We start from the raw sequence: 14,737 nt of genomic DNA, 5'->3' as shown, positions 1-14,737 counted from the left end.
CACTCCCTAAACCACTGACAGTTTGTACATTACATTTCTATCACAACTCTTCTTCAAAGAGGATTCAAGTCAGTTTTTTTCAATCTGGGCCATATGTTTAGAAATGTGGGTGTGTAAATGAATGGTACTTACACAAACGTTTGGAATGGGTCCAGGGGATAATCTCTGCTGGCAGCTTCAACACAGTAGCTACATCTTATGGGGCAACTGTGACAGTCCATGAAATACCCACTAAAAGTTATTTTTTTCACCAATAAAATTCTCAAATTCTCAAATTCTGGCCTTGGCTGTCTCCTCCAGTTTATTTTGGGCACATATGGGAATGTCTCCAGCACAGCTCTGTTGATCAGAGGGGGGAAATCCTGTGACGTGGTCACACAGCATTTTATAGTGTCAGAAACACCTTCTGTGGACACATCAAGACCACCAATATTTGGCATCAACAGGTCCCACTATTTGCACCATAGGCCTTCTTCCTCTGTGGGCATGGGGTCACAGTACCCACAGGAACACCACCAGTTTCCAAAGTTCTGCAGCCGTGCAGCAGCTCATTGTCCCTCCTCTGCTGGTTGCCTCTCTCTTTCTCGTCTTTGTCCATATACGCTGACTCAAACAAGTGTGGATGACCATCAGTGTCATTGACATTGTCTAAATCAGAAAAAGCCACAATAGTTCCTTTCATAGCAAAATCCAAACTCCTCTCTCCAACTCTCTTACTCTCACTCATGTTTCCACCTCCATCTTCCTGCAACAACTTAAGTCTCATGAGGCTTGAGAGTGAGAATTCCTGTTAAGTGAGACATGTGTAATGTTGCCACACTCTTAACAAAGACCCTGAATAATAATTTGAGCCTTTTATTGGGGAAGAAAAACACCTTTAGTGCATATTTCCTGGACTGTTGCAGTTGCCCCATAAAATTGCATCGTAGCCACTGCTGCCATGTCCTGGCTGCCAGCAGAAACGATCTACTGTTCCATTCATTTACACACACAGTTATAAACACAGGGATCAGGTTGAAAAATACTGGAATTCACCTAAAAACTAGAAGTTTAAGGTTAGTCGGAAGATGTGACTTGTGGTTAGGTAAAGATTAGGATAAGGCATGAATTGTTCATGGTTAAGGTTTGCTGTCAGGTTTTGGGTCGGCTTTCTACAAACAATGTAAGTCAATGGAAAGTCCCAAAAAAAGATTTTTGTGAGCTCTTCAGGACTTTTCCCAGTATAAACACTGACCGGCACCAGTAAACCTCATAGGGACCGAAAACCCGGTCAAGATAAGGCAAAACTTAATTTCAGAGGTCTGTGGAAAGTCCTAGCAAAGATAGCTGCGCAAACAAGTGGTGTGTGTGTGTGTGTGTGTGTGTGTGTGTGTGTGTGTGTGTGTGTGTGTGTGTGTGTGTGTGTGTGTGTGTGTGTGTGTGTGTGTGTGTGTGTGTGTCACATGTACACATGCTCAGTATGGTAATGGCCCCGCTGACCTGCTGTCAAACCACAGAACCGCTGCTTCTCGCTCACAGGCACTTTTTCTTTTTGGCATACAATTTGCACACAGCGGTGGCGCAGGACAGGTTTACATCCACTGCGTAACTTTTTCTTTCCTTTGACATTACTGACATTAACAAGTTTAACTCTTACACCACTGTCACACTTGCTGGCATTGTTGTTGGACATGGCAGTGGCGGCGGCGGCCTTCGCTGCAGAAAAGTTACGAGCTGTTTTCTGTGAACCGAGCGGAAATTAACCCGGACTGCTCCAAAGCCTGGACCCGAGTGAGAAACGGTGGTCATCCTGCGCCCGCCCCCTCTGTCCCAGCAAGCCATGCTATTGGGCTCTAAGCCTGTCAATCAAAAAGTGGATCTAAAAGCCGTGCCCCTGCACACATTGGCCATCACCATGAGTTTCATAGAGATCAGAGCAGGAAGCTAAACTGTGACCTTCGACCAGAGCAGTCAGCAACTTTTTTATTTTAGCCCACACCAGCTCAGGAGCATGTTAAAGGTTGAGTGTTTACAATTTAGTGACATCTAGTGGTGAAGTTTCATGTTGCAGCTGAATACCCCTCATCTCACCCTCCCCTTCCATCATGAGAGAGAACCTGTGGCGGCCTTCAGTTGTCATAAAAACTCAAAATGTGTTTGACCAGTTTGGACGACTGTAAAAACATTACTAGGATTTTTCTATAATCAATTTCTGCCAATGGATCCCTTTCACCTAAATTTTACTCACTAAACCTTTAAATAAAAAGTGTTAAATGTGAGGGGGAATTCAGGATGAATTTTTCCATAAATCAGTGTGTTGTTAAACTGCTTTCAGATCTACTGATCTCAAGAGATCCTCCAGACATTCAAATGTCCAAGTGAAAGTTTCTCAGCCCCCCAAGTTAAAAGTCTGTAGAATGTCCCAATGAGCGAATGTGAGAAAACAGATCCTCCGCAGGATTCACAACGAGCGAGTGGGTGTGTTGATGAAGTTTCTAACATGCAACAGATGCATAAATTGTTGTATCACATTTATTCACACATCCCAGGATCAGGCCTTCATCTCTGCAGTACATCTACCAGCAGAGAGTCTTCAGAAGAGCCAACAACACAACCAAAGACCTCACTCAGCATCACCTCCTCACACCAGTCTGAAATGCAGGACTCCAAGACTCCAAGACACATTTTACCCTCAGGCCATAAAACTGATTAACACCTCCAAACACTGCCACTGTCTTCCCCTCCCCACATAAAAAAAGGACAACTTGCTTTACTGACATTGTGTCTTTGCACAACAGACTATATGCACACTTGCTTTTGCACATTCCCTTTAACCACTGTTATTGCCTGCCTCAGTATGTATGGATGTATATTTATCATCTGATGAGTCGATATGACTGTGCATTTATTTAAACTATTTCTGAAAATAAACACAAAGAAGAAGAAAAGTACTCTGTCATTGATTTTTATTTTCTTCAATCATTTCACAGCTCATTACACAGCTAGTACAAATCAGGAATACCAATGTGTGTTACGATTCAATTATGCAATGTAACATATGTTTTTTTATTATTGATTTATGAATAAAGAAATTCAAACAAAATAATATCACACTATGAAATGAGTTTGTATTATTACTATATGTTACCAGCTCACTCAGGTGACTTGTACCCTGAAGATAAAGAAGAGAGAGTAAAAACATGGTGATTCATTCTGTATTGATCATTGTGTTGACACATCAATCCTGAGAGCACATTGTTAATCATACTCACAAGTGATTGGTCCAATGGTGAGGGGGTTCATAGGAGCAGAGCTGGAAACAGAGCGAGATGTCCTTCTTCTGCAAGACTATGAAAAGGAGGGGAAATAACAGATCCAATCAAAACCAGTGTAAAGCTGCAGTGACTATTGACTGAAAATGCTAATGATAATGTGAAACGTGTGACGTACTGGGGCACAGCGGGAGCTCCTCTGGTCACACAGGCTGAGGCTGCAGTGGAGGTAAATGTCACTGTATTCACCGTGGATCAGGAAAAACAGGGCGGAGAAACGAGCCTGTCGGGATGAGCCGCTCTCAATCACTGCCACTTGTTGTCGGTCAGTGGGGCACCTGGAAGTGAGGATGGAGCATGTCATGAGGGCCATTATACATCACCTTATACACAGTCTTTCCCCCACATTTCCAATATAAACCACAAAGCATAATGATGAAGAGGGACACTTACTTGTTCTGGATGAAAAAGTATTGTGTGGTATCATTGGGGTTTGATGAGTTAGAGGCGTAGCAGTTCTCCAGGACAACTACAAAGCTTGGGTCTCTGACTAATACAGAGACGCCCACATGCAGAGGTGAGCCCACAGGGAGAGTGATCAAGCCAGATGGATAAGGCTGAGTAAAGGTGGAGGTGCGGAACAGAGACATGGAGGCTCTAGCTCTGCTACCTAAGCCTGAGAGGCCACCTGCAGTCCTGTCAAAAATATAAGCCTTGTTATTATGATGACCTAAAATCCTACACAGGTGACATTGATGTGTCCTGGAGGTATAAAGCCACTGTGGCAAACAGCAATGCATGCTTACGCTGACATGATTGGTTAAAAGTAGCATAGACTAGACCAATTTTCACCAGGTTCGTCTTGACCATTTTACAACTGTAAAAAGTGAGTGATTGTCGTATTCAATAAAAAGGTACTTACGGCAGGACTGGTCTGATAGCCACATTCATGCTGGCGTCTGTGTCGAGGGGATACACACAGGAGAAGGGAAGACTCACAGGACGTGAGAAGGACACATTTCCTCGGTAGAGAAATAAACTGTTGGAGTAGATGGCGTGTGTACGGTTGGTCTGAAAGACAGAGAGTGGTTCAATTATTAGTCACTTGAAGCTCTATTACAGTTTGAGTGGTTTTGTCATACAGGCAGAAGATCTGGGTTTAAGATATTGTCTCTGCCAGTTCCTGCTAACCTGAGCTCCCTGCAGAGGAGTACATTTGGGAACCAATAGCTTCCTCTTAATTATCGTAATAATAAATGAATGGACATAACTTGAAAATTAACAAAGTATTTACCCTCAGTGTGTTTCCACAGGCACCTGCCTGAGCGTCCACCTCGTACCAAACTACATCATTATTCATTCTGACCCAGGAGCAGTTGCGAACTGCCAGGTTTCCGGAGAGTGGGTTCAAACCCATGGATGTTATGGCAGCCATATTTAGCCCTATTTGGATTTTATCACGTCCACAGATGAGCTGAGGAGGCTGGAGTGGAGGGTGTTGGACTAAAGAAAAAGTTTTAAAAAGTCAGTAAATAAAAGTGTGCACAAAAGAAGATGAGATGGTAAATACCAGATGAGAACTAGACGAGAACTTCAATTAACACTGTGTGTAATGAGCAATATGAGAAGTAAACCTACATTCACAGACTACACTTGCATCTTCATTATGTCTACAGTTGTGGACCCCGAACCCTGGATGTCTGCAGTCTGTTATCGATGGTTCCCTTCCTGAACAAATGACGTCGTCCAACCAGATGGGTCCACTGCCCTGTCCAAAAGCAGCATTTTGCAGTGCTGAACGAGCCCTGCCACAGCCCAGCTGTCTGCACACCACATTGGCATCGTTCAGGTCCCAGGAATCGTCACACACTGTCCCCCACTGTCCAGCATGGTAGATCTCCACTCTGCCAGAGCAGCGGTTGTCAGAGTTGACCAGCCTCACTGGTGAAGCAGCTACGAGACACACATGCAACAAAATACTGTTGATTAGAGACACAGATGAAAGAGAGACTTCAATAAGACAAGGATTTCTATAAAAACTCCAGTGATATCAGCATGAAGCACATATTCCATATTTCTGTTCTATAATGTTATCCTATGTTGTCTGACAGGGAGACTTCATTGGCTTTAAATCTACAAATAAGCATTTACCTTCACAGACAACACCAGCATCCTCACTGTGACCACAGTTGTGAGATCCAATCCCTCGGTGCTGGCACTCGGTCAGCTTTGATTCGTTGCCGGAGCAAGCAACATCGTCCAACCAGATGGGCCCTCTGCCCTGTCCAAAACGTGCACTTTGTGGTGCTGACAGGACCCTGCCACAACCCAGCTGTCTGCACACCACCTGAGCATCAACCAGGTCCCAGTGGTCATCACACACCGTCCCCCACTGTCCACGGAGGAAGATCTCTACTCTGCCAGAGCAGGAGCTGTTTCCTCCATTGGCCAGGCGGACCTGTACCTCGACTCCTGTGCTGTTGTCCACTGCTGTTGTTCCAGGGGTGCCAGATGTGAGCGAAGCAGAGGTGAAGGTCTGAGATCCTGGATCAGGTGTGGTTGGTGAAACTGTGGAGTTTGGTCCTGGTTGAACTGAAAGAAAAATCTATGTGAACCCACAAGATAATAACAGCCTGCACCTCCATCAATATTAATGAGGAAAACATCTTTTTTATTATCTCTGACCAGGAGGTTATGTTTTCACACCTGTTTATATGTTTGTTTGTAAGCAAGATTACTCAAAAACTACCAAACAGATTTCCACAAAACTTGGTGGAAGAATGTGATATGGGTCAGGGAAGAAACACTTGAATTTTGGTGCAGATTCAGATCAGGAGTCACATCCAGTTTATTTTTTTTACTTTCTTTAACCTTGCGAAATAGGGCGTTTTTCAACATTTTGACTATTTACCCAGGAAACAATTCATTGACCTTGATGAAATCCAATCTGGCACATTAAGGGAACTGATATCTATGAATGTGTGAAATTTGATGCAGCTCAAATTAATTTAAGGGGACTGTCAGTCCTTGGTGGTGGTACGTGTGTCACTGAGTGATGTTCTAGTTTGTTGGTGTATTCGTCAGCAGGATTATGCAAAAAACTACTGAACTGATTTCCACCAAACTTGGTGGAGAGCTGGGGCGTGGGCCTGGAAGAACCATTTGAATTTTGGTGTGGATGCAGATTAAGGGTTGGATTCAGAATCTTTTTCCACTTTCTGTAACTATGTTTTGTACGACAGATAAATAATTTAGGTTATCAGACCACTTCCTTTTTTTCTTTTATATTTCTACCATTAGAATTAGACAAATATGTGTGGGATTGACTGTAAGCGGAGGTACAGTTTGTGCTCTACTGAGTGTCACTCTAGTTTAAGATATAATTGATGATGTTATCCTGAGGCACAAAACTCTATTTTACTTTCTTGACATAAACATTTACTGCACATTTGACGTATTGTGCCACAAAATAACAATATATGTTGAAATGTATCAATGAGGCAATTTTCCAGTCAAATGTGAGCAATAACAACTGGACCCAACTTTAAATATATATAAACACTTACTGTCACAGATGATGCTGGCATCTTCATGATGTCCACAGTTGTGGACCCCGAACCCTGGATGTCTGCAGTCTGTTATCGATGGTTCCCTTCCTGAACAAATGACGTCGTCCAACCAGATGGGTCCACTGCCCTGTCCAAAAGCAGCATTTTGCAGTGCTGAACGGCCCCTGCCACAGCCCAGCTGTCTGCACACCACATTGGCATCGTTCAGGTCCCAGGAATCGTCACACACTGTCCCCCACTGTCCAGCATGGTAGATCTCCACTCTGCCAGAGCAGCGGTTGTCAGAGTTGACCAGCCTCACTGGTGAAGCAGCTACGAGACACACATGCAACAAAATACTGTTGATTAGAGACACAGATGAAAGAGAGACTTCAATAGGATTTCTATAAAAACTCCATTGATATCAGCATGAAGCACATATTCCATATTCCTGTTCTCTAATGTTATCCTATGTTGTCTGACAGGGAGACTTCATTGGCTTTAAATCTACAAATAAGCATTTACCTTCACAGACAACACCAGCATCCTCACTGTGACCACAGTTGTGAGATCCAATCCCTCGGTGCTGGCACTCGGTCAGCTTTGATTCGTTGCCGGAGCAAGCAACATCGTCCAACCAGATGGGCCCTCTGCCCTGTCCAAAACGTGCACGTTGTGGTGCTGACAGGACCCTGCCACAACCCAGCTGTCTGCACACCACCTGAGCATCAACCAGGTCCCAGTGGTCATCACACACCGTCCCCCACTGTCCACGGAGGAGGATCTCTACTCTGCCAGAGCAGGAGCTGTTTCCTCCATTGGCCAGGCGGACCTGTCCCTCGACTCCTGTGCTGTTGTCCACTGCTGTTGTTCCAGAGGTGCCAGATGTGAGCAAAGCAGAGCTGAGGGTCTGAGATCCTGGATCAGGTGTGGTTGGTGAATCTGTGGTGTGGTGCACTGCTGCTGTTTGAGAGGTGCCTTTCTGTCCTGGACCAGGAGTGGTCAAAGGAACTGCAACGTCTGTTCTGTTCACCTCTGTTGACAATGAAAAACATCAGTGTGCAACAATGAGTTTTTGTTCATAAAATGTAATTTGAATATTTAAACAAAAGGACAATATATTCTCTATAACGCTTACAATGGATGGATTAAATGGGAAAATTGAATTTGTTGTTAGAGAGTAAAGTTTCAGTACCTGCACAGTAGGCAAGATTGCATGTGCTCGGCTTCACCAGTTTGTAGACGTAGTAGTTTCCATTGCAGAGTTTGACATTGATGGTGTGTGAACTAAAAGAGCAACAGCTGGAGCTCCAGTGACCACATACATTCCGATTTACAATCACTCCTGGCTGTGTGGGATGAGGCTCTGTTATCCATAGGGGAGCGTGTGTTCCACACCTGTTTTTCTGAACACACCTCTCGGGAACGTGGGCACTGGTTTGATTCAGAAACAGACGATACCAGCCTTGCCAGTTAACATCTCTGTCACAGCGTGGGATCAGATTCATTGTGTTATCTGTCGACCGCCAGTCATGGTGCAGCTCAGTGTAGCGCTCACAGGGGTCAGCGCAGCGGGCGACCCCATTATTACTGATGCAGTCCATGCCTGTTGGGCAAACAGTGTTTCCACACCTGAACTGGACAGATTGGGGAGAGGGCCCAGATCTGGCGGTGGAGGAAGGCACCATACATATGAAAGAGCCTGGTGTGTTGTGGCACACCTGAGGCGGCGCACACGGTGGGTCTGGGAGGGAGCACTCGTCAGTTTCTACACAGCCGCTGTCTGGTGACCAGTGATAACCTTGGCTACAGCACGAAGAGTCACTACAGAGTTTTGTGTCGTAGCAGGTGAGACCATCGCCTACGAAGCCATCTTTACAGACACAAGAGAGGACCGGGCCACTGAACGTGTCTCCTCTTTCCCGTGACTCCAGGCACATGGATTCATCGTGACATGAATCACAGCTGGAGACAAGTGTCCCTGTGAAAAGTACGAAGACAGTTTGATCCATGCTCTTGTAAAAGTTTATTCGCTTCTCCAAATGAAACCGTGAAAACCAAGATAGAGCTGATAGAAATAAATGAAACTTTTCTATGAGTGCAGTTAAACAGAAAAGTGATGTATATTAACATCAGTGGATCTGTACGGTTGATATCGTTTAAACTGAATGTGGTAGATATTCTTCACAACCTGCAAGAGTAATAGGGTTATAGGGAATAAGCAATTAATGCTATCTTTTTCTGTGATACATTTTTAAGTCCTAAGCTTCTATTCCATCACTCTGTGGACTTGAACAGACAGTTAGACTCTGTCTTTTCTCATGAATGTCACTTTCAGCTCTCTCTGAGGCTTCTACGCCCCCCCCCCCCCCCCCCCCCCCCCCCCGCTAATAGGGTTATTTATTTGGTAGTTTTCCCTCACTCTTGTCAAAGGTTAAAGACAGAGGGTGTCACACCTTGCTAAGCCTTAAAGGGGACATAGCATGCAAATTCCACTTTGTTAGTGCTTCTACAGGTTAATGTGGGTATCTGGCATGTCTACCAACCCCAAATCTCCCAAAAACTCTGTTTTGTTATGGTTCCTCTAAGTCAGAAACGTCATGCTTGAGTGACTCGATTGAGCTTCCTGGGTTTTGTGTCGTAACAAGGCACTGGAAGTCTCCCTACATGGCCTTGGCCCACCCCCCACCTCATCCACCCCCACCCCCCCACCTCATGATAATTTATATCATATAAAATATGTAATTTATATCGTTTAAAATCATGGGGGGAGAGGGGGGAGGGGGGAGCTGGCTCATTAGCATTTAAAGGAACAGGCACTCAAAACAGGTCACTCTGTGGAGGGCTGTTTTATACAGGGTAAAAAGGGTGCTGTTTTAAATGATCCTTGTGGTATTTTGACCAAAGTATGTTACAGACATTTCATTAAGACCCCAAGGAACCATATCAACTTGTGGTAAAATGGGCATGCTATGTCCCCTTTAAGAGGCAAATTGTTATTTGTGAATATGGGCTATAGAAATACATTTTGATTGATTGATTAAACAGTTGGCAACTCTAAATATACAATGTCCTGATACGTCAGAACCAGAAGCACAGACGGAGCTGGGAGGCTGATTTAAAGTTATTTAAGGACAGATTAAAAACTTGATCACAGAGAAAATGTAAAATAAACAAAGTCTTACTTGTGAGGTGTGGTCTGTGAACACATTCTGCTAATTTTAATTGTTCACCAAAAATTACTGTGTAACTGGGTGAGATGAAATTCAACTCGAGATGACCGAAAATCAGATTGACTTACCTGAAGTGGTCCCTGTAAAAAACTGCAAAATTAGGAGCAAGAGTAGAACCCCAGGACACTCCATCATGGACCACATCCACGACACAAACTTGCTGAAAAACACAAAAGAGATGTATGAAAATCATATGTTCACATTATGATCATGACTTTACTTTGCCAGTGTTTGTACTCACCTTGGAGAGAGTGAGTGGAAATCCAGCAGATGCTGAAAAACCTCTTTGTGAAATTTGCCCAGTGAGCGAGAGCATGAGCATTTATAGGCCTGTCTTTGTTGGCAGAGGACAACAGGAGTAGATCGTTTGTGAAACAGATAAGCAAGTCATTGATAACGCTGGTTTGATATCACAACAAAAAAGTTACTTATTAATCAAAATAGGACAAAAGGATCAAATTCAAACATAACCGACACACAGGCAAAAGCCCTTAGTCAATATATTTTATGGTTCTTCAATCATTCGCAGGTCAACATACAGTACTGGAGACCTCTTGGTTTTGACAGGTTTGCACATTCCATGGTATTAACCTCCTTCCGTCAACAACTGGGACAGACTGTTGTAGTGGATGAACATATTCATTAAAGGTCCAAGGTCCCACATCATTTAACAGCATCTCACTGTTTTCATGTTCAGGCTTTTACAGTCAGTTTGACGGAACAAATACCATTTGCGTCAGTTTCTGGAAATTGTTAGGTGGACATATATTTCAACTAGAATGGTGATCATTAGCGCATGTAATGGAAAATTCCACTGATCAATGTCTTACTACTGTTTTGACTGTTTTCTGTGCACTTAGCTGATCCAACCTCAAAGTTCGTGCCCTTACTTGGTTATTCCACCTCCTGTTGATCTTTATCTGTGCATCTGTGTGCTGGGTTTGATTCCTCTTTCTGTATCAGTGATGCCAAACAGCAGACGTTTCCTGTCAGCTTTCTGTCTTGTTTCCTGTTCATCACATTGTATTGAAACCTTCCTTTTTAACTTTCTCGTTGTTGCACTCTGAGCCATGTTGCTGACTGTGTAACCCTCTGCAGAGCTAATAATTAAACCTCTAAGACAACTCCGGTCTGAGAAACTCATTATTTCAAATCTCAAGATAAATTTCCACGACAAGCACATACATCCACCAAGGCCAAACAGTCCCCTTGAATTCAGTAGAACTCATAGATATCAGTTCTCTTAATATGTCTGGTCAGGTGTTATTGTTATGTTATTCCCTGGGAAATTGTCAAAAATGTTAAAGATAGTGTGCGGATGGATTCTTGCTTGACCCATGTCCCATCCTTCCACCAAGTTTCGTAATAATCCGTCCAGGAGTTTTTTTGTAATTCTGCTGACAACAAACAAACAAACAAACAAACTAGAAGGGCACTCAGTAGAGTGCATACCTCCACCAAGGCCAAACTGTCCCTGTATAAAAAATAAGTTCACAACATCCAGATTTATATTTGGACCGGCACCTAATTTTGCACTCTCGTACAAAGCAGTCCCCAGAACATGTTTGATCTTTTTCATCAAGATCCATGAATCTGTGAGAAATTAAGGAAAATATTTTAAAACGCCCAAATTCACAATGTTAAAGTGAAAGAAATCCTGATCTGGATCCACACAGAAATGTAATGGGTCACTATGCATGATAAAACTGACAATGGATGTCACTGGTTGAAATGTTTTTTTAAATGAATGAACAGATCTCTTTGAAGCGAGGAGTGCAATGTAAAGATCAAATAACAGCGGATGACATTTCCCAATTTCTCAAAAGGATTTATTGTTTTTATTATATGGACACACCAAGTCTTCTCACCATTTACTGGACTCACTGTGCTGCTGCTTGTATTGATTGTCTAGTGTACTATTTCAAAACTCACTTCCTCTTTTAAGTATTATTACTACAAGGTAAAGGCTTGACTCAGCGTGAGGTGCTTTACTGGAAGAAGAATGTGCTAAAAATGTTTTCATACCACTTGATGTTGGTAAGTGTGTTCTCAGTGTTACTGAAAGTGAGCGACAAAGCACTTCAAACACCTCCTTGAGGGTTAGATGCTATTCACAAAAGAGTTAAACATCATTCCTACGCTAATACAACTTTTAGTCACACCTTACTGAGAAAGTCTTTCTGCAGCTCTTAATATAATATTATAAACAACTATATTTACAAAGCGCCTTTAAAACAGGGATCACAACGTGCTTAGAGTGACACTGATAACAGCAACAAATAAATAAAAGCAATTAGAAGACAGCATCATGAAGAAGCTGTAATTACGGGAAAAATTTTAAATAAAAAGAAGAAGACGACATAACATGAAAGCAAATAAATACAAAATTAAGCAGTAAAACATAGAAAGTCTGTAACAATAGGTTTTAAGAAGTGATTTAAAAGACTGAATCAGCAAACCACACCCACTGATCAATGTCTTACTACTGTTTTGAATGTTTTCTGTGCACTTAGCTGATCCAACCTCAAAGTTCGTGCCCTTACTTGGTTATTCCACCTCCTGTTGATCTTTATCTGTGCATCTGTGTGCTGGGTTTGATTCCTCTTTCTGTATCAGTGATGCCAAACAGCAGACGTTTCCTGTCAGCTTTCTGTCTTGTTTCCTGTTCATCACATTGTATTGAAACCTTCCTTTTTAACTTTCTCGTTGTTGCACTCTGAGCCATGTTGCTGACTGTGTAACCCTCTGCAGAGCTAATAATTAAACCTCTAAGACAACTCCGGTCTGAGAAACTCATTATTTCAAATCTCAAGATAAATTTCCACGACAAGCACATACATCCACCAAGGCCAAACAGTCCCCTTGAATTCAGTAGAACTCATAGATATCAGTTCTCTTAATATGTCTGGTCAGGTGTTATTGTTATGTTATTCCCTGGTAAATTGTCAAAAATGTTAAAGATAGTGTGCGGATGGATTCTTGCTTGACCCATGTCCCATCCTTCCACCAAGTTTCGTGATAATCCGTCCAGTAGTTTTTTTGTAATTCTGCTGACAACAAACATTCAAACAAACGAACTAGAAGGGCACTCAGTAGAGCGCATACCTCCACCAAGGCCAAACTGTCCCTGTATAAAAAATAAGTTCACAACATCCAGATTTATATTTGGACCTGCACCTAATTTTGCACTCTCGTACAAAGCAGTCCCCAGAACATGTCTGATCTTTTTCATCAAGATCCATGAATCTGTGAGAAATTAAGGAAAATATTTTAAAACGCCCAAATTCACAATGTTAAAGTGAAAGAAATCCTGATCTGGATCCACACAGAAATATAATGGGTCACTATGCATGATAAAACTGACAATGGATGTCACTGGTTGAAATGTTTTTTTAAATGAATGAACAGATCTCTTTGAAGCGAGGAGTGCAATGTAAAGATCAAATAACAGTGGATGACATTTCCCAATTTCTCAAAAGGATTTATTGTTTTTATTATATGGACACACCAAGTCTTATCACCATTTACTGGACTCACTGTGCTGCTGCTTGTATTGATTGTCTAGTGTACTATTTCAAAACTCACTTCCTCTTTTAAGTATTATTACTACAGGGTAAAGGCTTGACTCAGCGTGAGGTGCTTTACTGGAAGAAGAATGTGCTAAAAATGTTTTCATACCACTTGATGTTGGTAAGTGTGTTCTCAGTGTTACTGAAAGTGAGCGACAAAGCACTTCAAACACCCCCTTGAGGATTAGATGCTATTCACAAAAGAATTAAACATCATTGCTACGTAAATACAACTTTGAGTGACAACATCCTGAGAAAGGGTTTGCACAGCTCTCAGATTAATCATCACAAACAGGGATTGGTAAAAGGAGTTTGACATCATTCCTACACTAATACAACTTTTAGTCACACCTTACTGAGAAAGTCTTTCTACAGCTCTTAGAATAATATTATAAACAACTATATTTACAAAGCGCCTTTAAAAACAGGGATCACAACGTGCTTAGAGTGACACTGATAACAGCAACAAATAAATAAGAGCAATTAGAAGACAGCATCATGAAGAAGCTGTAATTACGGAAAAAATTTAAAATAAAAAGAAGAAGACGACATAACATGAAAGCAAATAAATACAAAATTAAGCAGTAAAACATAGAAAGTCTGTAACAATAGGTTTTAAGAAGTGATTTAAAAGACTGAATCAGCAAACCACACCCCCCGAGGGAGGTTTCTCTTCATTCTGATAAGACAAATAATCAAATAATCAAAACTGAAAGTATAGAACACAGATCATCACTTTGGACTTGGGTTCATGTTCTGATTTTGTTCACGTTTCTTTATGGGACTGGCACATGGTAGTGTTAGGAGGTTTGGTTTTAAATCAGCATTTGTTTGTCAGTTGGCAAGATTACACACAAACTACGAAACAGACTACGGTATGGGTCAGGGAGGAAACCATTGCATTTCGATGCTGATCCAGGAAAAGGAAGTTTTTCCAAATTTTCACTGATTTCTCAGAGAATAATTCAAATATCTTGGTGAAAAAATCAGAGAAGTTTAGGGGACTGATAATTATGAGTGTGTGTAATTCTGTGTAGATCCATAAAAAGATCTAGTGAATTTAAATGAAACAAATCGGACTGTTGGCATTGGTGAAAGTATGAATTCGACTGAGTGACATTCTAGTTGTTTTAGCG

General features: G+C 42.1%; 1 protein-coding gene across 1 annotated transcript in view; it reads right to left on the bottom strand.

The window, feature by feature from the left end:
- Positions 1 to 14,737, bottom strand: part of LOC117768485 (deleted in malignant brain tumors 1 protein-like) — a 119,500-nt gene that overhangs the window by 66,475 nt on the left and 38,288 nt on the right. The window contains exons 12-15 of the mRNA XM_034596866.1: positions 7,995 to 8,780; positions 7,325 to 7,834; positions 6,818 to 7,132; positions 5,403 to 5,843 (exon numbers count right to left, since the gene is read on the bottom strand). Of these exons, the coding sequence (XP_034452757.1) occupies positions 5,403 to 5,843; positions 6,818 to 7,132; positions 7,325 to 7,834; positions 7,995 to 8,780 (2,052 nt within the window). The remainder of the gene's footprint in view (positions 1 to 5,402; positions 5,844 to 6,817; positions 7,133 to 7,324; positions 7,835 to 7,994; positions 8,781 to 14,737) is intronic.

This window comes from Hippoglossus hippoglossus, chromosome 1 (genome assembly GCF_009819705.1).
Source record: "Hippoglossus hippoglossus isolate fHipHip1 chromosome 1, fHipHip1.pri, whole genome shotgun sequence".
NCBI classification, from domain to species: domain Eukaryota; kingdom Metazoa; phylum Chordata; class Actinopteri; order Pleuronectiformes; family Pleuronectidae; genus Hippoglossus; species Hippoglossus hippoglossus.
This window is presented reverse-complemented; position numbering and strand designations above follow the sequence as displayed.